We start from the raw sequence: 14,664 nt of genomic DNA, 5'->3' as shown, positions 1-14,664 counted from the left end.
TGACCCTGTAGGCAGTTAATGTAGGCATTCAGCTCTTCTAAAACTAAACAAAATTCAGGTACTTATGTGCTCACAGGTACAAGTAATTCGCAATGTGAATTTGATAGTTTAGTTTTCCTACAAGATTTTTGCTTATAGTTGCTTTAAATTCTGTTACTCATCACCAAGTAGTAGAGTGACTTAGTGCTTGTTTGGGTATTATCCAAAATCAGATAAAGACTCCTTGTGCCAACTTAAAAGTAGTCTTTTTTGTTGTTGTTGATCAACCTGGTAGTTTGCTTTAGTAAAAGAGTGCCCATTGAGGTGAGGCTTGTCACTGCTACCAACTTCTCAGCATCTTTTTCTTCTTAAAAAAAAAAAAAAAAAATTGTGAGGGCCAGGGGTGGTGGGGGTGTGGAATAAGAACAAACCAAGCATTTACTTCCCCTAGTCCAGTTTTTCCACTTCAACAAGATATGGTGATAATATCCACTGGGATTTCTTTTACATTGTACAAATTATATGAATTTCTCAACAAACGGATCTGATCACTGAACAAGAAACCAGTGGCAGCTAAATAAGGGCCATCTTTTCCTTCTTCTCCATTTCCTGCAGTAAACTAGGGGGAAACGAAAGCTTAAAGTTGCTGAAAAATAAGATTGTCAACTTTGATGCTCAAGGAAGGCAGTCATAAGATGCACTGCAGTGCCAGGATCTCCAAGTGAATAATCTCTGGCATGCATGTGTTTAATGACTATTTTTATCACATTGGCTGCTTTGCTTGCACTGAGCCCAAGCACACACAGCTGAGAGCAGGACAGAAGGGCTTTTCTATTGACAATTTTCAGTGTCTCATTGAGATACTAGAGGTTTTGGAGTGGTTCTTTTTGCTGTTCTGGATTAACTGCTCTGTCCTCTCATGCTCTGACACAATTACAGTTTTGTGGGTATGTAGGTACAGGTGTTGCTGGTACAGCACGTAAATCCTGTTTTAAAGTTTAGCCAATTAATGTAAATTGCAGCCTGTAGAATAAAAAGAATAAAAAGACCTCCAAATTAACTCATTTCACAGTTTGTAGTAAAGTACATCACATTTGTACTTCAAAGAGATTATTAATACAAGATTAAAAGAATAACAGTTAATGGCCCAGAATAAACCACCAACAAGAAAAATTTGAAGAACCTTATTTGTCCAAATGTCTTCAATTTTACAAAACACTGAAAGAGTAGAAACTAACAGCAAAATAGCATCTTTTGTACTTCTTTCTTTTTTTTAATGAACTCCTATGAAATCGCTGTAGTACAAAAGACACGATGCACAACAATTTTTCCATAAATTTTAATTCACTTTGAGCTTCTGATGAGTTAATGTGAATCTTCCCTAGTGAATAGGTTGTTGCTCTGTGCTAGCTGAGTATGTGCAAGGAGCAACTGGCTTGGTTACAGTAACAAGGAGAAAAAACAGAGTAGGAAAAAGCAATTGTGGCTGCAAAATGACAGAGAGCGACAGGCCTTCCTAGTTAGGTGTGATACATAAAAAAGGGAATTTGAAACTGATTGCCTTATAATGGGTACATCTTTTCTTTTTTTTATTTACATGTGAGCTTCCTGCACCTGTGTTTAAATTCTGAACTGAATTAGAGCCATAATTGTTCCTTAGTAAAACTACAACCTGGTATTTTGCACTGTCTGTTGTAGTAACTTCTGATGAGGAGAATCAGGGTAGCAGTTCTTGCCCCAATAACAAAAGACCCTGAAGAATATGCTGTAGGTAGAATATGCTGTACAATAAGAAAGTGGCAAAACCATTAAGAGTTTAAGAGGCATTTCCATCTTTAAGTTACATGAGTCCATTTGCACTAGTTCTTAGACCAGTTAGCAAAAGGGGTCCTTACTGGCTGTGCTGTGTGTGGAAGGCACATTAACAGCATGAGCAGACTGGCAAAAGCTTTTCCACAAGCACTGTGAAAAGTACGATGGGAGCTCCTCCACAGTGGTTCCTGTAATGCTTTTGAAAATGCTTTTGTCCTGTCTGCATTAGCATCTCAACTGTTCCCATTACAATGGAGAGAACTACCCATGTTCATCCTCTTTGACAAAATATCATCTTCCAAGTTTAAATACATCCTGTGCTTCTCTGAATAGCATAGATCAACTACCCTTACTAGAATGAAACATGAAGGCTATCCTCAGATTGTTGTCAATCTTCACAAATAAAAGACTGCTTTAAAAAATTCCAACAGCAGCAAAACTTGAGATTTCACAGAACTTAAATGAACTTGAAATTTTGGATAACTGCTCAAAAAAATACCTATAATTTCCTTTCTGTAACACTTAGCTGCCTAATCCAGTAGTCTTAATGGCATCAGAAGGTAACTGTGAAGACTGTATTGAGAACAAGTTTCAGGAAAGCTATTCTGCTTAACAAAAACATGTATTTTCATAATTTGAACAGTGTGGAGTGACTCAGATTGAGCTGTTCTTATTCTTTCTAAACTGAAATGGAACAGAACACTGAGAAACTGCAAGTCCAATTTTTCTAATTAAAGAAAAGGTAATGCCACAAGAGAATGGCAGTTTTGTAAAACATTTAAATTGGTCTCTTAGTGTATAACATTATTTATGTAAAATACATGCTATATGCAACAAAATTGTAGTTCATAGTAGAAAACTAATGTGTTTCCTGATAAATTTTCTGCAAAACCTTATACTAAAGATAGGGTTACTGTTTGCTGACTCACCCTGAGTAGCCTCAGTGCCAAAAGCAGCACATTTAAAGTCCTTTTAGTTGGGTAAGATACCCTAGTTTTTATTTTGTTGCTAAAGAAGACAAAAACATGCAGAAGTTGCAAGTACCTCCTTGGAATATGATGTCTTTAAGCAAGTCAGTTGTCCAAATGCACATTCTATGTATCTACCTGGATCTAAACCTACTGACAGGTGCATTTTGCAGTGTAATTTCCTGATCCTGTTCCCGTTGCAGCCAGGTGATAAAGTTCCTTTGTCATCAGTGATAAGGGATTACATTTCCAGACAGGAGTATTATCTGTGCCCTGCAAACATCACCACACAAGTTCAGGAGTAATCAACTAGGGTTGTTATCAGGACATCATTAGCTTCATAATAACTACCCTGAAGCCAGACGGATTGCAGGATAGATTTATTTAGTCCAGTGCATCATGATAATTGAGACTCATTCACGGGGAAGACATCCTGAAACCTAAAAGAGGACATACCCCAATGAGAGCTCTTCCAACACAAGCCTTTTTTTGACTCCATGATCAGTATGTGCCTGTTGGATAACATTTACCCATCTGTACAGGGGCAAGCAACTAAAGAAGTAGAAGAACTATTGGGTTTGTTTGGGGGTTCTTTTTGAAATTTGGAGGAAATAATTTAAAAATTAAAATTCAAAATGTGTTTCTAATTAAAAATGCCAGGAAAAAATAAAAGGAGTTTTCCAAATAACTACTACAAATTTGGCTTCAGCCATCCTATCCTGGAGATTTAGCGGCCTGAATATAGATTAGTTGTGCAGACCAGGATCTTAGACCGCGTGGTCTCTGCTATTCCATAGTAAACAGCCTCTTTTGTGACCAGGATACAAAGAGCTTTGTCCACATGATGATTATTTGCCACTCGTGAAATCGTTGTGAAGAAAGCAAAAAAAGTTGCAGCAGTTACAGCCATTTGTGCTTTGAAGAACAGTACATAAAACATTCTTTTTAAAACCTTTCTTCATCTACTTATTCTGGGTTCTGATTTGAACAAAGAAAAGACTGTGGGTACTTTGATGAGCATCTGTGCCCAATGTTGGTTAATACCCTGTGAACAGTGGCAATATTCACAGGGTATCAAGTTCCTTAACCATCAGAGTATGGGTTGGGTTAGGCAGTGGGATTTTTTTGGGGGGTTGCAGTGCTTGAAGACATGACAGACTTCTTGTGGAAGGTTGTTTTCTCTAAGTTGTTAGTTTGGGACAAGTTAATTGGGCATGGTATCCATTGATGGCATCTCCTTGGTGACAGCTACTTGGTCAAATCTTCCAAGCTGCTGGATACCTCTGGATACGGTGTCCCTGCCTGTCAGGAGACAATATGCTTCCTCTTACCACTTTTCTCCTGAGACACTTGTATCCACATCATAAATCATCACCATGTTTAAAACAGATGTCAGAAGGCTAAAACGTTGTCACATCATCTTTGGGCTTGCTAACTGGCAGTAGGAGGAGGTGAAGAGAGGGAATGGCAAGCTCTGTGCAACTGAGGTTTGGGGAATTAGAAGTGACAGTGGGACACAGTTACTGAATGAAGATTTGGATCTTTAAAGCAGCTCTTGTTTTAGTGAAGGTGATTATTGCATTTGTTAATTTTTCTGGTGTTCTTATCGAATATTACTATTAATACTACTTAGTCAAGTCACTTCACCCACTTTCCCATCAGCTTTTGCACAAGACAGAGCACAGACCCCTTGCTTCCATTAAACACTGGCTCAAAGACAGCGCCTGGGTTTATGTCTTATGTTTTGCCAACTCCGTATTTGACTCATGCAAGCATAGAAACACTGTTTTCTTAGAAGAACGTGATTCCGTACTGGGTAACTCATTCTTCTTGGAACCCATTTAGAATTGGTCAGCATCTCCCCATAGGTAGGTTTGTCCCATTAAAAAGAGATTTCTTCAGCTACTCATGTAAGGCATCAGATTTTTTCCATTCTTTTACTGCTTTATTTAAAGAAGGGGAAATTAAAATAGGTATAGATTTATGTGCAGAATATGTCTGTACATGCATGTTAGAGAGTCAAGGAGGGGAGAGGACCAGACATGCATCAGAGATGGAGATTCATTACCTTTTTCAGACTGCGTGTTGCTTTTTTCCTTTCTTCTGGGAAATCATGCTGGTACTCCCTGGAAAATATTGAGGAATGCATCTTTCCATAAAATCACAGATGCTAATGAAACAAATAGATTCCTGGTGTTTACAAAAGTGTCTTAACTACAGCAAGTCAAGGACAATGATGTTTCTCTTTAAGTTACTTGGAAGCTATGTCAGTGTTAAATTCTCCTTGGTGTCTGGTCTGTGGGCATACAACACATAGATAGGGGTCCAGGTTTTATTTTCTATTTTGTATGTTGACTTTGAAAAACAGCATTTATTTCTGCTTAAATTTTTGAGTTAATTGTGTAACCCAAAGTTGAGAGCAGGAACAAGTCTGAGTGCAGCACTACAGAATAATGCTATGGAATTTCTTATAATTCATTTTCAAGAGGAAATGCTTCTGGTATCAAAAGCTTTAGCATGGAGAGTTTCTGTTAACAGTGTTTTAAGTGTTTAGTCAGCACAGAAAGACTGAAAGTTTTAAATATATTTTTAAAAGTTTGTGAGTGGCTATCTGTGTCTCAGTGTCTGATTTTCTAACTTGTCTGTCTAGACTGTGTTGCATTTAATATCCATCGGGGCTGGGTGTTGTCTTAAGAGAGTGACCAAAAATTCAGTGTTTCCAGTCTTCCTGACTCTCAGAACAGCTAGTTGTGATTTCCCTCGTTTGGGAAATACCCTTAACGTGCTTTTAATCAATAATTATTAATCAAGGACACATCTCTACACCTTTCTCAAATTAAAATGAACAGTGAAGTTTCAAAGAAGTGCATAACTGGGAAGACTTGGAAAAAAAAAACCTGGAGAAGAGTTTGTGTTAACCGCAGTGCCCGCGTAACGGCTGCACCACCCAAGAAACAAGGAGCCAGGTCTGTGAGGAGGTTCGAAGGGGACCTCTCTGCTAAGTTAAGTGGAGTGGGGCTGTGCGCTAAGTTCCCTGGAGCCCATCAAAGTCAGTGAGAAATTTTGCAGCAGTCTCTGCAAAAAGCAGGTAATTAGTTTTTAAAGGTGAGTATCCCAGCGGGAGCATTTGGCAAGTAGGAGAGGTTTGCACTGTAAGAGGCTCAGGAGTAGGCTCTGCAGCACACAGCATGTCTTCCACTGCCACCCAGCTGTGGGTATGACCCTTCCTCTCATTCTCACCAGCGTTTTGAGCAAAGCTAAGTTTTTCTTTGGCAGCTTTGAAATTATATCAGCCCCTTTGAGAAAGCATTTCTTGTTTATTTTTCTTCCCTATTGTAAATTCCTCTAGGAAAAAAAAATAAACCAACTAGAAGTAGCTCGCTCTCTCAAAGCTTGTACCAATTCATTGTTACAAGGATCATGTTGTGGGTTTTTTTGGTTTGGTTTGTTTGTGGGTTTTTTTTTTTGAAGCACATCTAGGTCGTTGTCACTGGCTGTGATCACTGAAAGCTTATGCCCATGCATGCAGGAATGCAGTGTGGCCGTATGTGTCCTTCATTTACTGATCACAATATAGGTCAGTACAGAAAATTTTCCTTGTATCAGAAATGATGATATTTCATAAGATTTTTAACATTTTTCTGACAACACTAATGAGTATTTCCAAAATGGAAACCAGGTAGGTGTTGAAACAGAAGGCTTGTTAAGTAGAAACAAGGAGAAAACTGCAGAGTCATTTGGAGCAACATTCTGACAGGGTGGGAGGAATAGGGCTGAGGAGGAAGGCAGTAGGTGTCAGGTACCATGAATATAATTGTACAACCAAACAAAAATCCAGAAATTAAGGGAGGGAGAGGCCTGGAGAGAATTTGTATTACTACTAAAACCAAATTCTTCCTTGACAGAAAAGTTAGGAATGGCTCGGTAGGTTCATGCTTCATGACTCCTGGAGCAGTGAAATGCTCACAGCTGCACATAGCTGGAACGTTTCAGAAACTCATGTGAAAAACTGGTTTAAAGCCCTCTAGCTTACATCTTATGCATAGGTATCTATGTTCCTACTTGTTGCTTTGCCTGGCCATATTTGTCCACGACTAAACTCCTGCATCTGTTGGTATTTTTTTTCCTTTAGGGTAAGAATGGAGATGCGTTTTGCATGTTGAATGTGTTGCTTATAATGTTTTGTTATCAGGAGGCAGTTTGCCTCCCACTGATCCTGAAGGAGGATGACCAACTTTACAATTACTCTGATACCATCCACATTACTCTCTTTTCTTCTTTCCTAACAGGTTAAGATCCTACTGTCTGACTGCAAATAGCTGTTCAGCAGCAGCTGCAGAAAGACATTACCAGCTGTGGATATTGGGAGTACAGTATGGATGTGCAGGCACTGGCTGAATTTAGGGGTCTGCAGAGATTAACAATGCCTTGAGAAGCATTAGCAGCTAATTAATCTTTAGATAAGGAAACTAATAATTTAAAACCCCAGAAGAACACTTTGGAAACGAGTACTCCCTTCCCAAGTGTGTTTTAGCTCCCTTCTACTTGGGGCAGATGTTGCTGAGGATGAGCTGAACTGTCTCTGCAGCACATGGGCCTCCTCAGCCACTGCAAAGAGCCTGCCACCACCCTGGCAGTGCTGGTGGCTGTGGAGCAGCCATGGCAGCACCTGGTATCCTCAGCTGGGACAGAACAGCTCTGGACATGGTGCCAGCCCCTGTCAGTCCAACTTCTGCATGGTGCCAAACCACATGAGGCCTTCTGGACCTGGCCCTGCCCTGCCTGGGAGCTTCAGGTGAAACTGAATCCTGCTGGATTTTACCAGCTTGTAGATGCCTACTTTGGTCAGAGCCAGTCATCACGGTGATGCTGTAGTAGTAGATCATTTCCTGCACTTCAGCACTTCCCAGCATAGTTATTTTTTCTCATCTCACAGAGAACCAAGAGGCATTTTCTGTCATCTTATATATGCAACAGTAGGAAGCTGTCCAACATGTGCTGAATTGCATTAAGTTCTGCATGTGGTGTTTGTTGTGCTGAAGGAATAAGGCTAGTTGCAGCTGTTTAAAATAAATACAAAGGAAAACAACCAAGAAAAAAGAATCCACGAAACATTTAAGGAGAAAAAGTGACATTTTTTCTGTGAACATTCACCTTTGTCACCTTTAACAAATTAGAGAAGCAGCTACTAATGTGTGTTACTCTATGTCTCTCTGTGGAGATCACACAGTACTGTGTAAAGTACTGTACTAATTGCCATTGTCTTTTTAACAGCTGCAAATTACAGTATACCATTCTGTTACATGTGTGGCAGCAAACTAACAAGTAATGCAAGATAGTTTATGAATCTACAATAAATGAAAACTAAGTAAAGCTCTTGAAGGGAAGAAGTCCTGTAGTTTTGTGCAGGATTGGTGGAGAAATTATCTGTTGAACACAGTAAGATAACAGTTACCAGACTGCCAGAAGCCCTTTACCATAGATATTAATCAGTTTATAAATTATAAAAAATTATTTAAGCAAGCTAAGAAGATTTCCAGAAAATTCTGATAACCTGATAAATCTAAGTAGGTTTCGCATGGTAGATGCTGTGTGGTCTGGAGACAGAGTGGAAGAGGAGCTGAAGGGACAAGCTGCACAACTGTCGTCACTCTTAGATGCAGTGACGTTTCAGCTTTGAGAGCAAACAGCACACATTCATGCCATATGTGTGGGTGGCTGTTGGGCAGACCATCTGATACATCTTTCCAGAAGATGTTCTGACAAATATGAAGAGTTTCACGGCATGGGGCAGCCAGTTACCACAGAGTTTGTATCAGAGTGCCTGTAAATCAGGTCAAATAAAATCCTGTATGGATCCCATGCCCCAGTTCCTAAGGCAGCTTGTGAATGCTCCGAGGCCCCATCTGAGAGGCAGATTCAACAGCTCTGGTTAAGGCCTAAAGAGTATTTGTGTACATGTGCCCTTTGTGTCTACCTGTAGGCAGAAAGAACTAGGGCGACAATGTTCCTCTCTGTTTCCCAGTTGAAGGTTCAATTAGGAATCCTTTATCTTACATTAAGTTAAAAGATTTTCTGCATTTGCAAGCAGTTTCTTTCTCTTTGTTTTTTGGTGGAATATAGTACCTGACATGGCTAGAGAGTAAGTAGGACATATAAATCTGTCAAAAATTTTAAAATGCTGCATGCTAATTGCCACCTGTGTTCATTGTCCTTCAGAGTGATGGAGAGGAGCAGAGTTCTGGCAGCATATAAAACCACATGAATTAGCAGAGACACAAATGTTAACTGGGAAGAGGTACATGCACACTTTGCAACAAACGTCCTTTGCTTTTTAATATCCCCTTCTTGTTTTACAGAAAGAGATGACAACCAGGATCTGTCACTAAAAAGTTACCCACTGAAGAAAAGTGAAATCCAATTAACATCTTGCTGTGGAGTTGAAGAACATCACAGCCTTCACAGACAGCTTTTGCATGAAAGCAGGAATGCTGGGAACCACAGCTACTTTCACAAATGCCTCCCACCACTATCTGTGTTCTTAACCCTGAATATGCTGCTAGGAACCTTGTCTGAGCGACATGGATTATTCAGAAAAATCAGAATTGACCTCTTATTAGTTCTAACTACTTCATTAGGGATAAGAACCTCTTCAGCCATGAACAGTGAGAGACAGCCTCTTCTGCTAAAGCTTTACTGAAATTCAGGTCCGTGGGCTGACCTCCAGATTAGGTATTTTGAAATGAGACTGTGTTGCTATCTGCAATGTTCTTTTCTTTTTCTTTTGTTCCTTGGTATATGCTTTGTTTCCTAAGTGAAGTAGAAGTTTCATATGGTCTGGAATCACAGAAGACTTTCAGCTTTTAATGTCACTCAAGGCTTGGCCACCATTCCAGTGAGCTTTGTGCTTCCAGGAACACAGCCCTGTCCTTCAGCTGGTCAGACGGTTTAGACTTCACAATTAGGTGACATGGGGGCTGTTTCTGATCCCAGTTACATGAGTAGGAATTCAGTGTCAAAATCTTTACTTTGCTTTCATATTGTGACTGACAGCAAATCTGCTTGGTATTTCTACATTAGGTAAGAAAGTAGCTAAGTCATTGTTTTCCTGAATCACATCAACCTGTCATCTACTTGCCTTCCATCCTCTTAGGAAGAGGATCCCTCTCATTCATCTTTTCAGGGAAAAACAAATGTAATTTCAGTAACTGGGAGGAAGATACAGTAAAGATGAGTAGTGTGAAGGTACACCCACTATCCACAATGGACTAACACCATTTTTTTCCAGTATTCAGTCCAACTTTACTAACACATGTATGGACAGCCTGGAAGGATCCACTGCAGCAGATCAAGCCTTCTATGCCAAATATGCCCTTATAAAATGTTTTGTTCTATGAAAAAAGCCCAAACTTATAAAGCAATACTTCACAGAAAGATCACAAGAGAGATACAGATGGATAAATGGGAATCAAGTGGAACACACCTATATATTCTGTGCCTTCTAATGAATTTTGCACATTTGTGTTATTGTGTAAGATTACTCCTTCCTGAATAAGTGCTGAAGCCTGTTGCTGCCTTCTCCTCCTGTGAGTTAGGTATGTTTATATCTGAGACTGTGTCAGAAGCAAATCTCATAGAGTATCCAGTTATTGGAACATTAAAAATAGGAGGGGTAGCAGAGAATAACAACAAACTTTTTCTCCCTGATACTGTGGTACATTCTGATTTGCTTGACTGCTTGCTTAAAATAGGGCTTGTAAATGTTAGTGATCACATCCTTGCTGAGACAAAGGCTTTTGTCACTGAACATTCAGTGTAGTTATGGTGGAGGCTATTCTGCATCTTTAGAAGAAGCATTATCCTTTGCTTTCAAGGGGATGAATTGAAGTGTTCCTACCTCCTTCTATGGTGTTTGCAATCAGGTTAATCCTGTGGGGACTGGAATACCCACACATATGATTTCTGGCCTGCTGGCGCTTTTGCAGGATGTAACTACCTTGTGGGATTCATCACCACAGCTACTGCTGAGCATACTTGCCTCATTTTAAAGAAGATGAGAAATGCTACATCATTGGAAGAAGGTACATGCTGAAGACAACTGCCTGGCATTACATCACTAGTTGCATGCAAAAGGGTTTCTGGAACTCCTCTGAAGTGTCTGGGCTGTTGCACTGTTGGAGGGGAGCTGTAGCTGATAAAATACTCTTGAATTTCACTGTGGTCAGTTGCCATCTCGTGTTCTTATGGCTGGGCAGAACTGCAGTGCGATATTTCAGATATTAACATGAAGACACAAATGTGTGGAATTTTGTGCAGAGATCAAAGTACTACATAAATTGAAAAACATGTTATTTTATAGATAATTAATTTATTCTTCATTTTATTACACTACTTACCATGTGCTGTTTTGAGTCTAGTCACTGTAGCTCAATCTGAAGCTGAAGAAGAATTTCTTCCCTGTTAATTTGAAATTACTTTTAATAACCTTTTTGTGAATGCATTAATTTTGTGAATGCAGAGCTTACCTGTTGGAGTACTTTACTTTTCCTAAAACTGTTTTTCATATACTCTTGTGTTCCCTTTTTTAGTACCACGCACTGTATGAGGCAAAGGAAGGGAATGCAGAGTTGAACTGTAGAGGATTTCTGTTTGACCTGGCCAAAATTCCCATAATGGTAAAAGCCCATTACAACCCAGGAGCTGAACAAGCCACAAAGAAGTGCAAAATACACTACCTGTGCTTTCTTACTTCTCTGTGAAGAACATGGAGTTTGCTAGGTGATGAAATAGACTTCCTCTGAATGTCAGGGTTTGGCCTTCAGCTGATTATCTGCCAACAGGTGCTCTTGTTTCCACTGCAGAGGTATCCAGCCACAGCCTGGCCATCTCATGCCATGCCCCATTTCTACCTGTGCATGGTATTTGGTATCTCAAAAGGAAGAATGACTGGAACATGGCATCACTACACACCAAGTGTCTTATCACCCTTTCTGATAGAGGAGAGAGGGGCAGCATCCTGTTGGATTTTGTGCTCAAGGACTCCAGCTTGGTCAGTAATTTGCTGGGCGCAGCATCTGGACAGAATCGTGCTTTGGTTAATTGCAGGCCCTGATTTCTGTGATTCTTCAGGATATGTAACAAGAACTGAGTTTAAACATGGTTGTTTGCAGAGACATCCATTTCACCTACTGAGAAGAACTTTCTACCTGATTTTAATTATGTATGTTCCCTGTTATCCCAGTGCTTCATACGGATCTGGGGTTTGGCAGGGGTTCTCGTTCGTGTCTGTTGTTTGGGGTTTTCTTAGATTACCTTTCTTGTCTTTCAGTCAGCTCTTGTTTTTCTTGACTAAACCCAATGCTGTTGGAGTTTTTGGGGGGGTTTATTCTTGTACTTAGGAGAGGGTGGCAGTGTTAAGCTTCAGGGCACTATAAGAGGGATCACTTCAGCTGATCACAGACAGCTTTACTTCAGAGTGTGAAAACTTCCTGTGATACCAAAATTGCCTAAGGACTTAGCAGCTACCATTGATTGTCTCTGTAACAAGGGATTTTGTAATGAACTTGTACTCTGTATGAACATAGACTAGTGCCATCATAGCAACAAATATCACATGAAACAAATCTTAATGTAACCCCCTTTGAGGTTTATGAAGGAGGGACTCTCAGGGTATAAAAGGGGTCTTCTGTTACTGATGCACAGCAGTGAAATTGATGATTACTATCAGATTAGAGAGTATAGAAACTTGATTTTTCTCCAAGAACTCAAACTCTAAGCAGCACCGTTGTACTTCAGGTTGGACAAGTTATGCGTTCTGGAGCCCTCTCACAAAAAGCCATTCCTTCTCGCTTTTTACCATTGCTGCCTGCCTTTCAGGTGCCTCACGTGTTCTGCAAGTGAGATGTCTGCCTTTTAATCTTCTCTTTGCTTCCCCAAGGACAGTGTTGCTACAGGAACAAGCTTTCTCACCTCTCTCTGTGCCTCCGGAAAGGACACCTCACAGCTGTGCCCTCTGAGGAGAGACCACCAAGGCTTGGGTCTGCGTTACCTCTTCAGAAGAGTGGAACCAGAGAGCAAGCACTGCAAAATGGGATGCACTGTGTATAAAATAGTGACATGCTTGCTAGTCTGTAGCATGCTTTAAGTGCTTTAGAAAGGGGATATCACTGGGCAACCCAGTAGAGACAAGTGGTCAGTGTTTAGACATTTTTTCATATATATTGGAAGAAATTAAAGATATTTTTAATTAATCATAGAGAATGTTCCAAGGGCAGAGCAAGCCAAATAAGTAATAAGAAACTGGTAGTGTCGTACATTTAAATCTAAAATTATCAAACTTGATTTTTCATATATTTCACACTAAGTAGAGAGGCATTGTTTTTCAATGTTTAGCCAAGTAAGTTGAAGCTATTAAACTAGTTGTTTTTTATCTGTTTTAATAGATTTTCCTGTTTTAGAGACAGATGTAATATAATAAAGAGTTATAATAGTATTCTCCCAGGGAAAAAAATAAATTACTTGTGTAGTCTAATACATACATGTGAGTGCACATATATATACACATATATGTGTGTGTTTGTGTATGTTTGGGTGGGGATATGAATGTGGGAGTACTAGTGTGTGCGTACATGCACTCTCTGCTCTTCCCCACAGAGTGCATTTTTATTATTTTTGGCAATCTTTAAGGGGATGCATCTTTCTAAGAAATAAGTAGTTGATTCCTTTTCCTCCTCTCTGTGTTTGGTATGTGTCGTTTGTGGGTTTTTAATTATGTCAAATGTGTCAGGCTCTTTGAGTTCTGTATGTCATTAAATGGTGGTTTGGCTGTGTGGGAAGAGAGACTGACACTAACTGTTGTAGTCATTACAAGAAAAGATTACTTCTCAGACCTGTCCTAGCGGGTCAAGTGATGAAATCCAAAAAATTAATAAAAAAAATACAAACTTGCCGAAGTGGTGTGAAGCTGTTTGGGATCTAACTCTTCAACAAGAAGAATGCCTGTGGTTTTCTTACCATAGCATGGGATTTCCTGGCAGGCTCAGAGGACTTAGCAGTGGGTGACACCCATCACTGTCAGTGCAGGCCAAGCTGAATCAACCTGGTGTCCTGCTAATGAAAACCACCTGGCCTCTCCCTTGCGAGTAGCCCTCCTTTACCTGAGCTGGGCTGTTAGTTCGTGGAGCTTGGGTAGCTCATGGCTGTCACCATGTTTCTCAGCTGCTTCCTGATGGGACAGTCCAAAACAGGAGCGATATGTGAGTAGCACCAAGCCAGTTCAAGGCTAAGTTTCATTTCTAAAAAACTAAAGAGCCCTGGTTAGAATTTGGCTGCCACAGAAGGATATGGAGGTCTAATAGGATGACAGAAACTCTCCAGCATATAGATTTACAGCTCATTGGGTTATTCTCTTTGTCCTTTGGCCTGATTCCTAAAGCATATGTAACCATATAGATATATATGTATTCACACACATCCACTGCTGTATATAAAGCTACTGTATACTGTTAGTGGACCTTGAGGGGAGCAGGAGCATAAAGATTAAGAACAGCTGCCAGCTGTGTAAAGACAGCACCCAGGAGAAGAAGGTCTGATCCTGCTCTTTGTGTGGCTCTAACAGTGGGGAGGAGATGAGATTAGAGATGCTGGAACTAACAGAGCAGCTGGAAGGCAGTGGGGCAGGGAAGGGCTTTGGGATCCTGGTGGACACCAAGCTGACCATGACCCTGCAATCTATGCTTGTCCATACAAGGCCAGCAGCCTCCTGGGCTGTGTCAGGAGGAGTGTGACCAGCAGGTCAAAGGTGAGGCACACCAGGAATGCTGGGTCCAGTCCTGGGCTCACCAGTACCAAAGACAGTACAGACTGGAGCAAGTGCAGAATAGAGCCATGAGGATGATGGACAGAT

The 14,664-nt window shown here is 40.3% G+C and overlaps 1 protein-coding gene across 1 annotated transcript in view; it reads left to right on the top strand.

Annotated features, from left to right (window-relative positions):
- Positions 1–13,707, top strand: part of MOB3B (MOB kinase activator 3B) — a 48,014-nt gene extending 34,307 nt beyond the window's left edge. Inside the window, 2 exon segments of the mRNA XM_084278597.1 lie at positions 12,697–12,729; positions 12,732–13,707. Of these exon segments, the coding sequence (XP_084134723.1) occupies positions 12,697–12,729; positions 12,732–12,866 (168 nt within the window). The 3' untranslated portion in view covers positions 12,867–13,707.
- The last annotated feature ends 957 nt before the right edge of the window (positions 13,708–14,664 follow it).

The sequence above is a fragment of the Gallinula chloropus genome, assembly GCF_964237585.1.
Source record: "Gallinula chloropus genome assembly, chromosome: Z".
Taxonomy (NCBI): Eukaryota; Metazoa; Chordata; class Aves; order Gruiformes; family Rallidae; genus Gallinula; species Gallinula chloropus.
Note: the sequence above shows the minus strand (reverse complement) of the source record. Positions and strands in the feature narration are given on the sequence as shown.